General features: G+C 37.9%; 1 protein-coding gene across 1 annotated transcript in view; it reads right to left on the minus strand.

Annotated features, from left to right (window-relative positions):
• Positions 1-18,106, minus strand: part of DNAH8 (dynein axonemal heavy chain 8) — a 315,366-nt gene that overhangs the window by 210,258 nt on the left and 87,002 nt on the right. The window contains exons 27-34 of the mRNA XM_052649575.1: positions 17,896-18,022; positions 16,858-17,093; positions 14,655-14,759; positions 7,383-7,496; positions 4,893-4,955; positions 4,255-4,355; positions 2,536-2,673; positions 2,140-2,380 (exon numbers count right to left, since the gene is read on the minus strand). Of these exons, the coding sequence (XP_052505535.1) occupies positions 2,140-2,380; positions 2,536-2,673; positions 4,255-4,355; positions 4,893-4,955; positions 7,383-7,496; positions 14,655-14,759; positions 16,858-17,093; positions 17,896-18,022 (1,125 nt within the window). The remainder of the gene's footprint in view (positions 1-2,139; positions 2,381-2,535; positions 2,674-4,254; positions 4,356-4,892; positions 4,956-7,382; positions 7,497-14,654; positions 14,760-16,857; positions 17,094-17,895; positions 18,023-18,106) is intronic.

Consider the following 18,106-nt stretch of genomic DNA (forward strand, 5'->3'; position numbering starts at 1 on the left):
ACACAACATATTCAAAGTGTTAAAAGAAAAAAAACCTGCCACCAAGAATACAGTACATGGTGAAGCTGTCCTTCAGAATTGAAAGAGTGATAAACAGTTTTTCAGACAAGCAAAAGCCTAAAGGAGTTCATCATCACTAGAGAAGTCTTACCAAAAAAGTTAAATGGACTTCCTTAAGCTAAAATGAAACCGAGCTAGTTAGTAACAGAAGACTATATAAAAGTATAAATCTCACTGGTAAAGAGAAATAAACAGTAAAGTTCAGAATAGTCTAATGTTGTAAAAGGTGTTGGGTTAATCACTTATAAATCTAGTATGAAGGTTAAAAGACAAAATTAGTAAAAATAATGGTAACTATAATAATTTGTCAGTAGATACACAAGATAAAAAGATGTAAACTGTGACACCAAGAACAAAATGTAGGGGGGGAGTAAAAATGTAGAGTTTTAGATCGCATTCCAACTTTAGTAGCTAGCAATTTAAGATGGACACAGTAAATGCAAAGATAATCCATGAGCATAGATTGGAAGAATTAGTATCTTTAAAATGTCTACACTACCTAGAGCAATCTACAGTTTCAAAGCAATCTCTATCAAAATTTCAATGACATGTTTCAAGAAATACAACAAGGGGACTTCCTTGGTGGTCCATGGTTAAGAATCTGCCTTCCAAGGCAGGGGATTAGGTTCGATTCCTGGTAGAGGTACTAAGATCCCACATGTCTTGGGGCAGCTAACCTGCCCTCCTCAAAGAAAGGTCCTGCATGCTGCAACAAAGATCTCACGTGCTGCAACTAAAACCGGGCACAGTCAAATAAATAAATAAAAGAAACAGAACAAAAAATCCTAAACATTTTATGAAACCACATAAGACTCCATTTAGCCAAAGGAATCTTGAGAAAAAGGAACAAAGCTGGAGTCATAATGCTTCCTGCTTTCAAACTATACCAAAGCTATGGTAATCAAAAAAGTATGGTATTGGCATAAAAACAGAGACAATGGGACAGAATAAACGTACATATATGTTTCATTAATTTATGAGAAAAGAGCCAGGAATATACAACGGGGAAAGGACAGCCTCTTCAATAAACAGTGCTGGGAAAACAGGATAACAACATGTAAAAGGACGAAACTAGACCACTATCTTTTACCACACAAAAAATTAGCTTAAAATGGACTAAAGACCCGAAACCATAAAACTCCTATAAGACAACAGAGGTGGTAAGTTCCTTGAAATCAGTCTTGGCAATGATTTTTTTGGACTTGACACCAAAGCCAAGGTAACAAAAGTAAAAATAAACATGTGGGATAGCATCAAACCAAAAAGCTTCTTACAGCAAAGGAAACAACCAACAAAATGAAAAGGTAACTTACTAAACAGGAGAAAATATTCACAAATAATAACTCTGATAAGGGGTTCATATTCAATATATACATAGCAGATTCATACAACTCAGCAGTGAAAACCACCAATCTGATTTTAAAATGGACAGAGGTTCTAAATAGCTATTTTTCTGAAAAAGACATACAAATAGCCAACAGGTATACAAAAAGGTGCTCCACATCACGTATCATCAGAGAAATTCAAGTCGAAATCACAATGAAGTATCACCTCACACCTGTTGGAATAGTTATCATCACAAAGACAAGAAAGAATATCAGTGAGGATGAAAAAGAAAAAAAAAGGAATCCTTGCACATTGTTGATGGAAATGTAAATAACACTAAGCATAAAAACGGAAATGAACCGATTAAAAATCTTGAAGGAAATACATAATAATTTATTTACTAGACTAATAGTAAAAAGTATAGAATTAGAAGGTTGGAAAGTATTCGGAGGAATCCACCAAGAAAGCAATATAGATATAAACAGAATTTTTTAAAAGAGTATAGTTAAGGGACAAGGAGGACAGATTAAGGAGCTCCAAAACTAAAAAATTCAAATAATTATATTATCTCCTTGAGTTACAGCACTGTTTTGCAAAACCAAGGAATGTTCAGGATCATTTGAAATTTTGAGGGTACATTATATAGAGCAATCAGTTCACCCATGAATAAAATGTTTATTTGTACAATTTTCAGGAAAAAAAAAAGGAGACATTCTTTAACAGATCATTTGTAAGACCTTAAATCCTATGTACCTCGATATCATCCTTATTTTTAAGGAGCGGTGCTTCCATAATATTTCTAAGACAAAAAGAATCTGACTCCACATCAAATGGGGTTCCGGTTAACTCAGAGATACGATCCCAGTGCCTCTGTTTCATTGCCTTATTGGTCATCATTTCTAGTAGAGGACATGACTCACTGAAATCATCAATTCTTTTTTTCAGATCCAAAAAAGCTTGCCAATCTTTAAGTCCTTTTGGCAGTTTACGACATCTTTAAGAAAAAAAATTATTTCATCTATACATTTCTTTGCAGAAGGTGTTATGAATACATAGCAATGTATCAGAAGATAAAATCATTTGTGAAATTCCTATAGGATCCTAAAATAGGCACTATAAATTGGTAAGTTTAATGTGACTGAAACTCACCTGTTTTGAAACTCCAGAAGTTCTGCATTAATTTTTTCAATATCTACATCTCCCCAAAGTATCTCATAATAACCACTAATATTGCCCATCACAGTATCATACAGTCCATACAGCTTCTGCAGCAGGTTGAGTTCCTTTCTGGGAAACCAAATAATTAAGTCATTATGTAACATATATTTTAAAGATAAATTCTATTATTGGATAGGAATTCATCTAATCAAATATTTCATACATTATGTTTATAATGTCTTATACCAACATGCATACAACTCTGTCAGTTTCCAAACAAAGCTCCATCAATTAGGTCAAGGTTTATAGCTCTCAAATATTCCAAATTATAATATTATGTGCCATTACCAGTGTGTTTAATTATTACAACCATACCAATCACTGCAAACAATGTGACCAAAACTTGGTAACAACAGCAAAGTAAAAGCTAATGTTTTCTTTGATCTCTTTACTTTCAAATGCAAGCTGCATTTTTATGATCATGTCTGCCTTTAAGTCTGCCTTTTAAACATCACATTCCTACCAAAAGCTTTCCCTTTTGTGCCCAGATGCAGTCATATCCAAAACAGGAAGAAAGGAGGGATTCTGGGGCAAGTAAAGGAAAACTTCATTGCGTGGCACCCGTGCTCGGTCACATCAGACTCTTTGCGACCCCATGGACTGTAACCCACCAGGCTCCTCCGTCCATGGGATTTCCCAGGCAAGAATACTGGAGTGGGTTGCCATTTCCTTCTCCAGGGGATCTTCCCACCCCAGAGATTGAACCCAGGACTCCCACATTACAGGCAGATTCTTTGCCAGCTGAGCCACAAGGGACACCCCAAAATCCCATGGATGGAGAAGCCTGGTAGGCTGCAGTCCATGGGGTCGCTGAGGGTCGGACACGACTGAGCGACTTCACTTTGACTTTTCACTTTCATGCATTGGAGAAGGAAATGGCAACCCACTCCAGTGTTCTTGCCTGGAGAATCCCAGGGGCGGGGGAGCCTGGTGGGCTGACGTCTATGGGGTCACACAGAGTCGGACACGACTGAAGTGACTTAGCAGCAGCAGCAGAGCCACACAGGAAGCCCAAGAATACTGGAGTGGGTAGCCTATCCCTTCTCCAGAGGATCTTCCCAACCCAGGAGTCAAACTGGGGTCTCTTGTGTCATCTGCATTTCCAGGCAGATTCTTTACTGCTGTGCCACCTGTGAATACTACACTTAAAAGTGAAAGTGAAAGTCGTTCCCTCGTGTCCAACTCTTTGTGCCCCCGAGGACTGTATAGTTCATGTGATTCTCCAGGCCAGAATACTGGAGTGGGTGCTTTTCCCTTCTCCAGGGGATCTTCCCAACCCAGGGATTGAACTCAGGTTCCCTGCATTGCAGGCGGATTCTTTACCAGCTGAGCCACAAAGGAAGCCCAAAGCCTACCCCTTCTCCAGGAGATCTTCCCGACCCAGGAATTGGACCAGGGTCTCCTGCATTGGAGGCAGATTTTTTACCAACTGAGCTATCAGGGAAAACCACACTTGATGTTAGCCAAAAGACTATATTTTTTATATGGAGACTGTGTGTTCAATGGAATAGGAATAGCTAGGAATGAGGGGACTATTTAGGAATTTTCCAAGCCAGACCCTTCTCTGTACAATGAAGGATTTAACGATGGCATGTTCACCTAATGGACAGTTAATTATTTATAATAAACTTGTTCAATTTCTAAACTTACCTAGTTTTGTGTAAAACCTCATAGTCAGTCACAGGCAACCCAAAAAGTTGTTCTCCAGATGAATATGTAACGAATTTCCTCCATAGATCATCAAAATTGGCCTATAAAAGGTTTTTAAATTATAGTAAGATGTAATTAATTCAGAACCCATTAAAGTAGAATTTATTATAATCAGGATAAAAGCTATATTGAAGTTTATTTAATATTATCTATGAAACAAGGATTTGTGAAGCAAATTTATGCTGATACCAAGCTATCAGAGGAAAAGTTAAGTACTCAGGAAAATTAACTTTCAAGCATTCTGAAAGTAATCCTTTTATATAAAATTATTTCTTTAATAAATTAAGTGGTCCCCAGACATACATTTCAAGCTCCTATAAATACATCTGAAAGTAATGAAACTACATTTGTAAAATTCTATAATTGAGACTTTTCTACTATTTTAGACCGTCATCTTTCCTACAGGGTTCAAATGAGTAAAGAAGTAGTATAAGCCACTCAGTCTTGGGTATTCCTAGTAAAGAAGAAAACACTGATTTTTGGACAGCAGCTCTGTATTTCCTTGGTGAGATGACCATGGAAGCCACCTAAGTATAAATGCAGGGAATGTCAATGTAACCACAAAAATGTAATTTTACCTGAAAGATCTGTAGCCTGTTGCTAGCTTCTTGGGGTGGTATATTTGGAACCATGGGTCCTTCCTATAATGAATAATATAATCAGCATTTTAATTCCTAATCACATATATTTATCAATTTATTAGGTTTATCTATTATTTCCTTTTAAAAATCATAAACATGATTTTTTTTATTTTTTATTTTTTTAATTTTAAAATCTTTAATTCTTACATGCATTCCCAAACATGAACCCCCCTCCCACCTCCCTCCCTATAACATCTCTCTGGGTCATCCCCATGCACCAGCCCCAAGCATGCTGTATCCTGCATCAGACATAGACTGGCGATTCGATTCTTACATGATAGTATACATGTTTCAATGCCATTCTCCCATATCATCCCACCCTCTCCCTCTCCCTCTGAGTCCAAAAGTCTGCTATACACATCTGTGTCTTTTTTGCTGTCTTGCATACAGGGTCATCATTGCCATCTTTCTAAATTCCATATATATGTGTTAGTATACTGTATTGGTGTTTTTCTTTCCGGCTTACTTCACTCTGTATAATTGGCTCCAGTTTCATCCATCTCATCAGAACTGATTCAAATAAATTCTTTTTAACGGCTGAGTAATACTCCATTGTGTATATGTACCACAGCTTTCTTATCCATTCATCTGCTGATGGACATCTAGGTTGTTTCCATGACCTGGCTATTATAAACAGTGCTGCGATGAACATTGGGGTACATGTGTCTCTTTCAATTCTGGTTTCCTCGGTGTGTATGCCCAGCAGTGGGATTGCTGGGTCATAAGGGAGTTCTATTTGCAATTTTTTAAGGAATCTCCACACTGTTCTCAATAGTGGCTGTACTAGTTTGCATTCCCACCAACAGTGTAGGAGGGTTCCCTTTTCTCCACACCCTCTCCAGCATTTATTGCTTGCAGATTTTTGGATCACAGCCATTCTGACTGGTGTGAAGTGGTACCCCATTGTGGTTTTAATTTGCATTTCTCTAATAATGAGTGATGTTGAGCATCTTTTCATGTGTTTGTTAGCCATCCATATGTCTTCTTTGGAGAAATGTCTATTTAGTTCTTTGGCCCATTTTTTGATTGGGTCGTTTATTTTTCTGGAATTGAGCTGCATAAGTTGCTTGTATATTTTTGAGATTAGTTGTTTGTCAGTTGCTTCATTTGCTATTATTTTCTCCCATTCAGAAGGCTGTCTTTTCACCTTGCTTATATTTTCCTTTGTTGTGCAGAAGCTTTTAATTTTAATTAGATCCCATTTGCATAAACATGATTTTTAATTTACATGATCTAACTTTGTCCTGTACATGAAGCTCTCATTTATTTTTTGTAACAGTTTCATTGAGATATTATTCACATATTATACAGTCCACTCATTTAAAACATACCCTTCAACAGTTTTTATTATATTCACAGACTATGATCACAATCAATTTTAGTACGTTTGCATCACTCTAACTTCCATTCATTTTTTAAGGACCTTGACATAGCTAACAAAATATGTGATTAAATTACATCTTATATGACATTTACAATACAAGAACTCTGTTTCATTTCATTTACAATCATAAATGATGGTGCTGTGGTTGTGCACTAGAATAACTGATACATAGTCCTGAGAACAACTTCCTCTCACTAACAGTCTAGCCCGATATGGAAACAGAGACACACATAGGTTGAATACTTGAAATTAGCAGAAGGCAGTCTTTGGTGGCCATGAGCCAGAAAACAGTTTGCAAAAAAGACCCCAAATGGTCTGTACAATCATAAATATTATGGATATGCTAAATAATATGCCATATTTCCAGGATAACAGAATAATAGAAAAATAAAATATCAACTAGTCAAACCTAAAAGAGATATTCAATACACATTAAAGAAAAAGTGTTATAGAAGTAGCACCAAGGGCTTAAATTATCTTATGATTTTATATCTACTATGATCACTAAAAGAAAGTAGAATATGTTAGGGACTACATCCAACTTCTGAGTTTAAACTTCATAAAGCTCAAACATTATCAGTCATATACCACGTTGAATAGTCTGTGGGACTAACCAAGGATGACATTTATTATTTATGTTCAGAGACCCTTCTGGTTCTCTAAGAGTTAGAGCTGGGAAGAAATCAGTTGCATGATACCCCGGCATTTGGACATTCACAGTTTCTTAACAGCTTTCCAACAACGGTACTACATTTTTAATTGTGAATATGTTGGCCATAAGAAAGGACAAAAGCAGATTCTGTGTTCCTTTCATGATTTCCAAAAGTGTTGCTCCTTTTAGCAGTTAAATTGTTTCTCTTCTCTCTTATATAAAACATGCTTAAAGGAACAGCTATCCCCTCTTTTTGATAGCCGCAACTATCCGAAGACAGCCTCTTGCACACAACATACAAATCACAGTATATTTCTCAGGGTTCATCACTTTCATCTCATATAAACATTGTGCCAAATATCTTAACACAGAGCGTGAAACACTTAATTACCGTCTCGTACGCTTCTGCAAAATTCATTACATCCTCACGAAAAACTTCCACAGATTCAAGTAGATTACTTTTAAACTTTGGCTGCACTTGTACTAATTCATCTTGTACAGAAACCTAGAATTAAAAAAAAAAAAAAGGCTCAGTGTGAGAGTGAAAGCAATGTATTTAAATGAAAAATACAAATTCTACTCCAGCAAGTTTGTTAATCTCACAGATATGCTATGAACGAGGATGTGTCTGAAATGTTAATTTGTTAAAAAAAAAAAAACACACACACACACAACTCAGAAATAAACAATCCAAATGCACCAATGAGTCTCAAATCATTTTAGCTCATGACCTAAGAGGCAAAGCTATTTAACTGCAGTTAGGAAAATATTTTCTGGCTGACCCAGTTCAGGCAGTTAATACGGCCAAGGAAACAATTAAGACTATGAGCCTAGTCTAGGTCACATGTTGTCTCCGGGACCAGGCCATGGTCTGGGATTAGAAATCTCTAGTAGGTTCCTGTGGTTGCAATAATTAGAGCAGTTCCCAGTAAGAAAATGATATTACTCTAGGTAAAAAGAATAGCAAATGTCTTCCACAACGATTTTCAAACCTTCTGCTTAAATCTGCAATCATTGCTATTGTTGTTTTTCAGTCATCAAGTTGAGTCCAATTCTTCGCAGTCCCATGTACTGCAGCACACCAGACTTCCCTGTCCCTCTCCATCTCCCAGAGCTTGCCCAAGTTCATGTCCATTGAATCAGTGATGCCATTCAACCATCTCATCCTCTGTCACCCTCTTATTCTGCCTTCAGTCTTTCCCAGCATCAGGGTCTCTTCCAATGAGTCAGCTGTTCACATCAGGTGGTCAAAGTATTGGAGCTTCAGCTTCAGCATCAGTCCTTCCAAAGAGTATTCTGGGTTGATTTCCTTTAAGATTGACTGGTTTGAGCTCTTTTCTTTCCATGGGACTCTCAGGAGTCTTCTCTAGCACAATAGTTCGAAAGCATCGATTCCACTGGAGGAGGCTCTGAGAACCCCAGGAACTGTATAAAAAGGCAGTCATTATACCTAACACCTAATTCATGCTTTCTATCTGCCAGGTTCTTTACATATGTTAACTCATTCAATCCTCACAACCACCCTGCGTGGTATATACTACTATTATATCCATTTTACAAGCTAAAAACCAACACACAGAGACGAACTTCCTCAAGGTTCCAGCACTAGTATGTGACAAGGTCAAGATTCAAAACTTGGCAGTGTGATTCCTGGGCTCTTGCTCTTAACTGCCCTCAACAGTAGCATCTTTCAGGGTTGGAACATATACTGCTTTAAGCTTAATGGTGACTGTAGTAAAGAATGGGTCAGTAGGTTTAACACTAACAGAGAGATAAACCCAAGTGAATCTTTTAAACTGAACAATAATAGAAAATTGGGCTTTACTAGATCAACTGAGGGCTCCCCATATCCTTCCTAGGACTCACTGTCTAGACTAACCAGCAAGTACTTTTTAAAATAAGCAGTTAGTCAATACTGAACATGAAGCCCCAAAATAAAAATTATTATTAAAAAATTTTATACACATCTTCTCAAGCCTTAAACTGCATTTTTTAAAGCTTCTAAAATATTCCTAAAGGACCTCATGAAGAAATTAAGAAACAAAGGTTATTAACTTGCACCAGATCACCCAACTGGCTGTGGCAGAGCCAGAATCACAAGTCATGACCCCAGTTTCAGCTCTGTGTCCTTGCTACTGTGTCCTGCTTCAATCTCAGTGACAAATCTCTCCATAAATAGGAAACTTAAATCCAACTAATTAATATGCAACAAAAATTTTAGATTAATTAAAGAATCTGGACCCTCCCTTGGAGTTCACTTATTTTTTAAATTGTTAGCTTCTTCTGTACAACAAAGTGAAGCAACCATATGCATACGTATATCCCCTCCCTCTTGAGCCTCCCTGGCACCCCTCCCACCCTCCTCCTCGCAGTCATTACAGAGCACTGAGCTGAGCTCCCAGTGCTGTACAGCAGGGTTCCACTGGCTGTCTGTTTTACACATGGAAGTGTATATATGTCAGTCCTAATCCCCCAATTCATCCCACCATCCCTTTTCCATTCACTTTTTTTAAATTTATTTTTTATTGAAGGACAACTGCTTTACAGAATTTTGCTGTTTTCTATCAAACCTCAACATGGATCAGCCATAGGTATAATGTTTAAATATTTACCAACTTCAAAAATGCTTAGAGAAAAATTTATAGCCATAAATGCCAACATTAAAAGAAAAAAAAAAAACCCTCAAATCAGTAACCTAACCATCCACCTTAACAAACTAGACAAAGAAGAAGAAACTAAACCCAATGAAAGCAGAAGGAAGAAAACAATTTAAAAAGAGCACAGATAAATGATACAGAGAATAAGAAAGCAATAGAGAAAATAAACAAACTAAAAGTTTCTTTTTTGAAAACAGCAATGAAAGTGACAAAGTTTTACCTAGTATAACCAAAGTCTTCTTCAGCGATCAGTGCAAAGAAATAGAGGAAAACAACAGAATGGGAAAGACTAGAGATCTCTTCAAGAAAATTAGAGATACCAAGGGAACATTTCAGGCAAAGATGGGCTCGATAAAGGACAGAAATGGTCTGGACCTAACAGAAGCAGAAGATATTAAGAAGAGGTGGCAAGAATACATGGAAGAACTGTACAAAAAAGATCTTCATGACCCAGATAACCATGATGATGTGATCACTAATCTAGAGCAGACATCTTGGAATGTGAAGTCAAGTGGGCCTTAGAAAGCATCACTACGAACAAAGCTAGTGGAGGTGATGGAATTCCAGTGGAGCTGTTTCAAATCCTGAAAGATGATGCTGTGAAAGTGCTGCACTCAATATGCCAGCAAGTTTGGAAAACTCAGCAGTGGTCACAGGACTGGAAAAGGTCAGCTTTCATTCCAATTCCAAATAAAGGCAATGCCAAAGAATGCTCAAACTACTGCACAATTGCACTCATCTCACATGCTAGTAAAGTAATGCTCAAAATTCTCCAAGCCAGACTTCAGCAATACGTGAACAGTGAACTCCCTGATGTTCAAGCTGGTTTTAGAAAAGGCAGAGGAACCAGAGATCAAATTGCCAACATCTGCTGGATCATGGAAAAAGCAAGAGAGTTCCAGAAAAACATCTATTTCTGCTTTATTGACTATGCCAAAGCCTTTGACTGTGTGGATCACAATAAACTGTGGAAAATTCTGAAAGAGATGGGAATACCAGACCACCTAATCTGCCTCTTGAGAAATATGTATGCAGGTCAGGAAGCAACAGTTAGAACTGGACATGGAACAACAGACTGGTTCCAAATAGGAAAAGGAGTACATCAAGGCTGTATACTGTCACCCTGCTTATTTAACTTATATGCAGAGTACATCATGAGAAACGCTGGACTGGAAGAAACACAAGCTGGAATCAAATATCAGGGAGAAATATCAGTAACCTCAGATATGCAGATGACACCACCCTTATGGCAGAAAGTGGAGAGGAGCTAAAAAGCCTCTTGATGAAAGTGAAAGAGGAGAGTAAAAAAGTTGGCTTAAAGCTCAACATTCAGAAAACGAAGATCATGGCATTCGGTCCCATCACTTCATGGGAAATAGATGGGGAAACAGTAGAAACAGTGTCAGACTTTATTTTGGGGGGCTCCAAAATCACTGCAGATGGTGACTGCAGCCATGAAATTAGAAGACGCTTACTCCTTGGAAGAAAAGTTATGACCAACCTAGATAGTATATTCAAAAGCAGAGACATTACTTTGCTGACTAAGGTCCGCCTAGTCAAGGCTATGGTTTTTCCTGTAGTCATGTATGGATGTGAGAGTTGGACTGTGAAGAAGGCTGAGCGCCAAAGAATTGATGCTTTTGAACTGTGGTGTTGGAGAAGACTCTTGAGGGTCCCTTGGATTGCAAGGAGATCCAACCAGTCCATTCTGAAGGAGATTAGCCCTGGGATTTATTTGGAAGGAATAATGCTAAAGCTGAAGCTCCAGTACTTTGGCCACCTCATGCAAAGAGTTGACTCATTGGAAAAGACTCTGATGCTGGGAGGGATTGGGAGCAGGAGGAGAAGGGGATGACCCAGGATGAGATGGCTGGATGGCATCACGGACTTGATGGGTGTGAGTCTGAGTGAACTCTGGGAGATGGTGATGGACAGGGAGGCCTGGCGTGCTGCGATTCATGGGGTCGCAAAGAGTCGGACAGGACTGAGCGGCTGAACTGAACTGAACCAAAAATAAAAGAAAAAGGACTCAAATTACTAAAATTAGAAAAGAAAGGAGGGATATCACTACTTACTTTACAGAGTGATATAAATATATAAATAAATAAATTATAAATTTATTTATATATTTATATAAATATATTTTTTAATATAAATATATATGCTGCTGCCACTAAGTCGCTTCAGTCATGTCCAACTCTGTGCGACCCCACAGACAGCAGCCCACCAGGCTCCCCCATCCCTGGGATTCTCCAGCCAAGAACACTGGAGTGGGTTGCCATTGCCTTCTCCAATGCATGAAAGTGAAAAGTGAAAGTGAAGTCGCTCAGTCGTGTCCGACTCTTCACCGCCCCGTGGACTGCAGCCTACTAGGCTCCTCCATCCATGGGATTTTCCAGGCAAGAGTACTGGAGTGAGTTGCCACTGCCTTCTCCAAATAAATATATATAATATAATGTATAAATAAATATATATACAGAGTGATATACATATAAATAAAAAGAATTATAAAGATATAATGAACAGAGTGAAAAGGCAGTCTACAGAATGGCTGAAAATACTTGCCAATCATATACCTGTAAGAAGTTAATATCCAGAATATATAAAGAACTTCCACCATTCAACAACAATAACAAAAACAAACAATCCAACTTAAAACCAGTCAAGGAACTTGAAAAGACACTTCTCCAAAGAAGATATACAAATGGCCAACAAGCACATGAAAAGATGCTCAGCGTCACTTTTCATTAGTGAAGTGAGTGAAGTCGCTCAGTCGTGTCCGGCTCTTTGCGACGCCATGGCCTGTAGCCTAACAGGCTCCTCCCTCCATGGGATTCTCCAGGCAAGAGTACTGGAGTGGGTTGCCATTTTCCTTCTCCAGGGGCTCTTCCCAACCCAGGGATCGAACCCCAGTCTCCCACATTCCAGGCAGATGCTTCAACCTCTGAGCCACCAGGGATATGCAAATCAAAACCACAATGAGAGACCACCTCACCCATTAGGTTGCCTACTATCAAGAATACAAAAAATAATAAGTGAGGATGTGAAGAAATTGGAACCCTTATGAACTGTTGGTGGGAACATAAAATAGTGCAGCTGCTATGGAAACGATATGGCTGGCAGTTCTGAAAAATTAACAATAGAGTTGCTATGTGGTCCAGCAATTCTGTTGCTGCTAAGTCGCTTCAGTCGTATCCAACTCTATGCAACCCCACAGACGGCAGCCCACCAGGCTCCCCCGTCCCTGGGATTCTCCAGGCAAGAACACTGGAGTGGGTTGCCATTTCCTTCTCCAATGCATGAAAGTGAAAAGTGAAAGTGAAGACGCTCAGTCCAACTCTTAGCGACCCCATGGACTGCAGCCTACCAGGCTCCTTCATCCATGGGATTTTCCAGGGAAGAGTACTGGAGTGGGTAAATATCCAAAAGAACTGAAAGCAGGGTATCAAAGAGATAACTGTACATCCATGTCCATACTAGCATTATTAACAACAGTCAAAAGGTGGGAGGAACACAAATGCCCACTGATGAATGAATGAATAAACAAAATGTGGTATATGCACATGATGGGGTATTAGTCAACACTGAAAAGGAAGGAAATTCTGACATATGTTACAATACAGATGAATCTTGATGATATTACGCTAACTGAAATAAGTCAGTAACAGAAAGGATAAATATTGTATGATTTCACTTACATGGGAGAAATGGGGAGCTGTTGTTTAATGGGTAGTTTCCATTTTGCAACACGAAAAAGTTCTGGAGGTTGGCTGCACAGCAATGTGAATACATGTAACACTACTGAACTCTACATGTGAAAATGATTAAGATGGTAAACTTTAGGTTGTGTGTATTTTGCTCCATTATATATATATATATATATATATATATATATTTTTTTTTTTTTTTTTTTTTTTTACCTTAGTACAAAGCTACTGTAATCAAGGCATGGGGCAGGCATATGGATCAACAAATTAAAGTTGAGAGTACAGAAATGAATCCTTACAGTTAACTGTTTTTCTGCAGGGTGACAAGACAATTCGTTGGTGAAAGCAGTCTTTAGAACAAATGTTCCTGAGACAACAGGATATCCACACATGTTAACATGACGTTGGACCCCTAACTCACACCATACACAAAGATTAACTCAAAATGTCACAAAGACTAAATGTAAGGGTAAAATTATAAAACTCTCATAAGAAAACATAGTAGTGACTTCATGACCCTGGATTAGGCAATGGTTACCTACATACAATACCAAAAAACAAGAAACAAAAGAGAAAAAATAGACAACCTGGACTTGATCAAAATTAAAAATTTTGTACTTCAAAAGACACCATCAAGAAAGTGAAAAAACCCTCAGAATGAGAGAAAATATTTGCAGATCTTTTGATTAAAGGACTTACATCCAGAATATATAAAGAACTCTTACAACTCAAAGAGACAAATCATCCAATTTAAAAAACAAATAACGGATTTAAATTCAACCTTTCTTCAAGGAAGATATACAAATGGCTAATGAGTACATGTAAAAAGATGCTAAAAATTATTAGCCATTAGGAAAATGAGGTGCTGGTATGTGAGACAGTATGGATAAACCTTAACAACATTATTCTAAGTGAAAGAAGCCAGTCACAAAAGACTAGATATTTTATGATTCTACCTATGTTTAAGCATCCAGAAAACACAAATTCAAAGAGATAAAAAGTAGATTAGTGATTGCCAGGGGCTGTGGTGAAGAAGAGAATGAGGAGTGATACTAATGGGTATGAGGTTTCTTTTGGGATGATGAAAATGTTCTAAAATTAAATAATAATGGTTGTACAACTCTCCATATAGTAACAATCACCGAATTGTATACTTTGGAATGGTAAATGTTATAGGATGTGGATTATATGCCAATAAAGCTATGAAGGTAATATATATTGGGCTTTTGAAAAGTTTGAAATGTATTTTTTTTTCTGGATATAGTCACTTAATAAAAGAAGGATTAAATTTGTACTCACCGCTTTACTCTGCAATTTGTTGAAAGAATATCTCAAGGTGTCTACTGCTTCTGATTCTTCTTTGGTGACTTCAACTTCAAATCGGTTTAAAATAGCATAGGCTTCCTGTGCAGTGGGGGCAGATTCAGACACATCACAAGGAATACAACTGACAAATGACTTACAGGCCTTCTACAAACACATTCCTATGTCTTTTATTAAAATTACCTATTTATTTGGCTGTACTAGGTCTTGCAGCATGTGGGATCTTTAGTTGCAGCATGAACTCTCAATTGCAGTATGTGGGATCTAGTTCCCTGACCAGGGATCCCCCCAGCACAGCACCGTAGCCAACAGACCACCAGGGAAATCCCCACTATGTCTTAAAAGGATGGTTCCCCCAAATTAAATGTGCATAAAAAACTCCTTTAGAGTATTACTGACATCAGATATTGACTCTAGAGACCTCAGGCCCTGAAATCTGAACTTAATAAGCACCAAGGTGATTCTGGTGGAGAGGAGACCAATCCCTTTGAGATATCCTCCAAGGAAAAACACCCTAGAATAACTTTCTGCCTCTCTCTTCCTGATCTTGTGCCGACACCATGCAAAATGTCTTCTCATATTCTATTACAATAGAGGTTGGCTATATAAGGAATGGAATGACATGATATTCTGAAGACCAGACACTAATAAACAAACAAGACAAAAGAAAAACAAATTCATAGGTACAGAGAGCATATTGGTGGTAACCAGAAAGGAAGGAGGATAGAGGACAGAGGAACGGGTGAAAGGGGTTAACTGGATGGTGATAGCTGGTAATGAGATTTAAAGGTGGTGATGGCTTTACACTGCATATAAATATTGAGTTATAATCTTGCACAACTGAAATCTGTATAATGGTATATACCAATTTTGCCTAATTTTCTTTAGAGTGATGAGTTGGCAATCAGCTTTACCAAAGGAATTCATGCTGAAAAAACTGCGCTTTGGCAGTCAGGAAAAAATGGTATGATAACTTGTTAAATCTTGAGACGTGAGGGGTCAGCATTCAAAATATCTGAATACTAAGATTTAAAGAAGTAGTAAAGGTATGAATTTCATTAGCTACCAAAGAGCACAAACTCTAAATGGGTTCAAGAAAGCAAGGCTCAGTCATGAACACCGGGTACCAAAAGGAGGTACCAATTCCCCAGGTTTGCAGGCAATAGGGGGGAGTGCACTGTTCACAGAGAATCTAAAAAAGTTACAGAATGAACTGGATCTGATCTTTATTATCACCATGAGCCAGAAATTCTAAGTATTAGTCATAAGTACTTGTGGTAGAATAACAGCCTCGCTATTGTTATCCACACCCTAATCTCCAGCACCTGGGAATATATGTCACCTTACACAGCAAAGGAGACTTTGCAGATGTGATTAAGAATAAAGAATCTGAGAGGGGGAGATTATCCTGGATTAACCATGTGGGCCCAATGTAATCACAAAGGCTCCTTTAAGAGAAAGAAGGAGGCAGGAGATTTAGAGACAGAGATGTGAAGACAGAAGCAGGGGTAAGAGTGATGCCACTGCTGGGAGGGAACCAGGAACCAAGGGATGCAAGCTGCCTCTGGAAGCTGGACAACACAGGGAAATGGTTCTTCCCTAGAGCCCCTGCTGACATGTTGATTTCAGTCTCATTCCACACTTCTGACCTCAAGAACTATAAAATAATAAATATGTGTTGTATTAAGCCATTGAGGTTACGATAATTTGTTACAGAGGCTAAACAGAAAACTAAAACAGTACGCTTTCCTAAAAACATCTCCTGTTGATCTAAATCCCAACAGCTACTTTTGAACCTAAATGGACCATTCCCAACCATGGTATGCTGCTGGTCATAGGGGAGACACATAGCTCATTTCTAAGAAAGTCAAAGATATTTGGGGAACTTGCCTAATATGTTAGGACTGAAGTCAGAGGATACAACCACTCTTTTCTGTAAAATATAGGTACCAGCATTAAAAAATTGAACACTGTCTAGACCAGTACAGCATTATTAATACATTTTCCTTGGTATACTGTTCACTGTTGATAATTATCAAAATCCCTCTAAGAACATCAACATCAGAGAGGAAAAACAGGAAGATTGTGCCATAAAATAGATAAATAAATCAACTTTTTAGTGTTTCTCTATTAAAAAACAGTAGCATTTCAAAGAGAGGAAAATGCAAACATTTCTTACTTCAATTGGTCCCAAAGTCATGTCCATTTGAATTTCATTATCACGGATACAAGACAAGGCTTCCATTGCAAATCTGACATCATCTAAGTCACGAATAGGTCTAGATAACTTTTTCAAGTATTCATTGATAAATGCTATCATGTCTGACATTTTCTTTTTGTATTCTTCATTCAAATATCGACAGAGTAGCATCTTCCATGCTTTAGCCTCAATTGATAAGGCCAATTTCATTGGCTCTGGTGAAGACAGAAAAAGATCAAAATAAAATACTAGGTGACATTCTCAAACAATTCACTTCATGTATAATCTGAGCATTTATAATTGTCCATTTCATTGTCACCAGCCACACTGAGCACTTGAAATGTAGCTAGTCTGAATTAAACGTTCTGTAAGATTACCAGATTTTGAAGACTTAATTCCTATCCCAGTGAAGTATGTTATGCTGTTCACAAGAAAGACACCGAAGTCTATAGAGAAGAATTTTGGAAATTCATTCGAACACTATCCAGTGTGAACCTTGCTCTGTTTCTGGCCGTCCTATTAGCAGCCCTCACTCATTTCCCTGAATTCCTCCAGGTAACCTCTGCATCAGACCAGCAGCTTGTGATGCTGGGAACACTAGGCCCGTCCAACAGAGCTCCCCCTCACTATAGTTAGCCATAGAATCAGCTTGGGCTTGTGATTTTAGACACTGTCTCATCACCCTCTGATACTCTAACCCCACTGGACTAACTTTTCAGGAGGCCTCCAGCTGTTGTGATTCTTATCTCTTAAACACAACCCACTCCCTCCAGTAACACATAGTTCCACCTATAGTTTCAGTTGTTTGGATGCCAGCTTAGTATTAACTGCATTAAGCCACTTTGGTATAATATTATATATATACACAATGTATATCTATATTTAACATATATACAAAAAATATTGGTGGTCCAAAATACTTAATAGTTATAATACTGCAGATTAATAACTGCCTCCTAAATGAAGTCACATTTCATGTGAAAAATGCAGATACTTTACATAATATTTTAAAAGTACCTGTATGCAATTCAAGTGCTCCTACAACTATAATAGGCTTCAACTCATCGATCTCCTGTTCAAAAGTCGCATAGTGTAGAATTTCAGATCTGATTTCAGTCAGAGAGGGATTGTTAGCCAAAAACTCCTGTAGCAAGGAAAGAATCAACACTTTCTTTGGCTTTTTGACAATGTAAATCTTATACTTCTAATAGGTAAATTAGAAAATTGC

Source organism: Budorcas taxicolor, chromosome 11 (assembly GCF_023091745.1).
Source record: "Budorcas taxicolor isolate Tak-1 chromosome 11, Takin1.1, whole genome shotgun sequence".
Taxonomy (NCBI): Eukaryota; Metazoa; Chordata; class Mammalia; order Artiodactyla; family Bovidae; genus Budorcas; species Budorcas taxicolor.